Consider the following 3,408-nt stretch of genomic DNA (forward strand, 5'->3'; position numbering starts at 1 on the left):
TGCTCAGAGCCAGGGACACCGCCCGCTCGGTCTTCAGGAAAAACACTGCCTTCCCGTACATTTTAGAGGCTGCAACAATGGCCGAAGGGCCGACAACCTCGGCCATTGCTTTCACGCATGCCTCTATTGTCATGTTCGGGTGGACGTAGCTCTTGACCCCATGCTTCATTGTTAATAAAGCAAACGGTGACGGGGCAACAGGTGCAGCTGCAGCAGCCGCAGCAGCATATGAACGGGAAGGCCCCGCCACCGGCGAAGAGGGGCTTGCCATGGGGTCTAAGAGCTATGTCCACCCCCAAGAAACAAAACAAATTTACACAATTTTTAAAAAAAGCAAACTTTAAACAAGGTGGAGTGGGAGTAGAGGAGGATGGCGTAGGATGGTAAAGGAAAAGGGGAGGATAGGTGATTGAGGCGACTGAGTGGAGGAAGGGAGAGAAAGGCTGAAAAGGATGTTTGTTCCAACTGCCAGTTGGAGCACCTTTATCACAATTAGTCCAAACTTGTTTGTTGTCTTCCAGTTGGGGGAGGCTTCTTCGCCCGGGACAGCTGGAGCCGCCCGGTACTCTCCTCTTCTGATTTTAACAAGACAGTCTTCACCCGGGCAACTCCAGCTGTCCCGAGCAGGCAGTTGGGGTGGGGAGGGAGCTCCCTGTGTGCAAGCACCAATACAAATACAGGGGCCCCCTACTGGATTTGGCTGCCCCACCCCTGAGTCTTCAGGCCTCTTCTCCCTCCCCCAAACAGTTTAAACTTAATAGTCTTTCAGGTGCCCTGACACCCACCTCTCCAGAAAAATTGCAGCCTTCCTTGATGGTTTCCCTCCACTCTGTATTCACCTTTCTCCAGTCTCTCTCTCCAGTTGCTGCAGTCTCCACTCTGTATTCACCTTTCTCCAGTTGCTGCAGTCTCCACTCTCCACTCTGTATTCACCTTTCTCCAGTTGCTGCAGTCTCCACTCTCCACTCTGCAGTTGCTGCAGCACAGGTGCAGCTGCTCCCCCTGATTGCTGGCAGGAAGTGCTCCAAATTGACCAGCCAATCCCAGTGCTGTACCTGGCCTGGGAGTGTTAGATGGGGACAGTGTAGAGGGAGCTTTACTCTGTATCTAACCCTGTGCTGTCCCTACTCTGGGAGTGTTTGATCGGACAGTGTAGAGGGAGCTTTACTCTGTATCTAACCCCGTGCTGTCCCTATCCTAGGAGTGTTTGATGGGGACAGTGTACAGCTTTACTCTGTATCTAATCCCGTGTGGTACCTGTCCTGGGAGTGTTTGATGGGGACAGTGTCGAGGGAGCTTTACTCTGTATCTAACCCTGTGCTGTCCCTACTCTGGGAGTGTTTGATAGGACAGTGTAGAGGGAGCTTTACTCTGTATCTAACCCCATGCTGTCCCTATCCTAGGAGTGTTTGATGGGGACAGTGTACAGCTTTACTCTGTATCTAATCCCGTGTGGTACCTGTCCTGGGAGTGTTTGCTGGGGACAGTGTCGAGGGAGCTTTACTCTGTATCTAACCCTGTGCTGTCCCTACTCTGGGAGTGTTTGATGGGACAGTGTAGAGGGAGCTTTACACTGTACCTAACCCCATTTTTTTTTTCTTGGGGAGCTTTACTCTGTATCTAATCCCGTTTTTCCCCTTTTTTTTATATATTTCGTGTCGAGGGGGCCTTTATTCCTCAGGCCCCCTTTATATACATATTTTTAAAAATAACTTTATTAAAAAACAGATAGTACCTAACCCCGTTTTTTTTTTTCAACAGTAAATCATACACTTTAATCTCCATTATTATACAGCTGGTAATCAGACAGACAGGTGACATTATCTGCAACACTTGAAGCTTCAGCAGAAATAAAAGGATGGTCTTGTTAACATCTGATTCCCATTCCAATCGCCATGAAGGTTCCAAACGTGCCTCCGCTCTGCATCATAGTCTTCCCAACACCACCCAGCAGGTCTCGGCCTCTCAGCCCCAGCCGGAGACACGAGAAGCTGCCGAAAAGTGCACCTGCCGCCATGCCAACTGCGCAGCCCATCATGAAGCCCATTTTAACCCTATCGAAGCAGCTGGGCTGTGACTGCCCATACGGTCCTACTGTGACTGGCATCCCGCGGGAAGTGACGTCACTGTGCTGTACCTGTCCTGGGAGTGTTTGATGGGGACAGGGTAGAGGGAGCTTTACTCTGTATCTAACCCCGTTTTTTTTAAAAGTTGTTGAAAAACTGTAGCTTTTTCTTCTCCTGTGGCAGCTCCTCCAACTGACTGCAGCACTGTCAGCGGAGGCTCATTGCTGCACTCAGCATTCCCAATCAGAGAGCAGCGAACCCTTTTTTTTTTCTTCTTTTTGTTTGATGGGGACAGTGTAGAGGGAGCTTTACTCTGTATCTAACCCCGTGCTGTACCTGTCCTGGGAGTGTTTGATGGGGACAGTGTCGAGGGAGCTTTACTCTGTATCTAACCCCCGTGCTGTACCTGTTCTGGGAGTGTTTGATGGGGACAGGGTAGAGGGAGCTTTACTCTGTATCTAACCCCCATGCTGTACCTGTTCTGGGAGTGTTTGATGGGGACAGTGTAGAGGGAGCTTTACTCTGTATCTAACCCCGTTTTTTTTTTAAGGTGACCTTTATACCCCAGGCCCCTTTTATATATTTTATGTCGAGGAGACCTTTATTCCTCAGGCCCCCTTTATATACACACTTATATTTTTAAAATAACTTTATTAAAACCAGATAAATAAACAAAAAACTCAAATTAAAATGCCATTCTCGGCGTCGACAATGCACTCCAGTCCCTGCGGTGCCCACCGGTCGCGGAAGGCCTCAAGCGTACCGGCGGACACCGCATGCTCCTTTTCCAGGGACACCCGGGCGCGAACGTAACCGCGGAAGAGGGGCAGGCAATCGGGGAGGACGGACCCCCCGACGGCCCGCAACCTGGACTTGTGAATTGCCACCTTGGCCAGGCCCAGGAGCAGACCGACGAGGAGATCCTCCTCCCGGCCCAAGCCCCTCCGCACTGGGTGCCCAAAGATCAGGAGCGTGGGACTGAAGTGCAGCCAGAATTTGAGGAGCAGTCCCTTCAGATACTCAAATAGGGGCTGCAACCTCGCACACTCCATATAAATGTGGAACACGGACTCGTCCAGGCCGCAGAAAGTACAGGTGGCCAGGGAGTCCGTGAACCTACTTAAAAGCCTATTGCACGGGACTGCTCTGTGCAGCACCCTCCACCCCAGGTCCCCAATGTAAAGGGGGAAGACTCCCGCGTAGAGAGACCTCCATCGGGGATTCCCCTCGCCGCCAGATGGCAACGCGGACCGCCAGGGCGTGTCCGGCCGGCTGACGAGGGCGAGGAAGTGGAGAGTGTGCAGGAGCAGCCCGTACAGGAAACCCCTCCGCGCCGATTGGA

General features: G+C 51.7%; 1 protein-coding gene across 1 annotated transcript; it reads right to left on the reverse strand.

The window, feature by feature from the left end:
• Window positions 1–1,760: 1,760 nt before the first annotated feature.
• Window positions 1,761–2,123, reverse strand: LOC137380427 (reactive oxygen species modulator 1). The gene has a single exon (XM_068052358.1). It carries the CDS (start codon window positions 2,105–2,107, stop codon window positions 1,868–1,870), a length of 240 nt encoding a protein of 79 aa, XP_067908459.1. The 5' UTR covers window positions 2,108–2,123; the 3' UTR covers window positions 1,761–1,867.
• Between the last annotated feature and the right edge of the window lie 1,285 nt (window positions 2,124–3,408).

Source organism: Heterodontus francisci, chromosome 19 (assembly GCF_036365525.1).
Source record: "Heterodontus francisci isolate sHetFra1 chromosome 19, sHetFra1.hap1, whole genome shotgun sequence".
Lineage (NCBI taxonomy): Eukaryota > Metazoa > Chordata > Chondrichthyes > Heterodontiformes > Heterodontidae > Heterodontus > Heterodontus francisci.

What these genes read in the sequence shown, in the direction of transcription:
- LOC137380427 (XM_068052358.1), bottom strand. Translation starts at nt 2,107, where the DNA reads ATGCCAGTCACAGTAGGACCGTATGGGCAGTCACAGCCCAGCTGCTTC.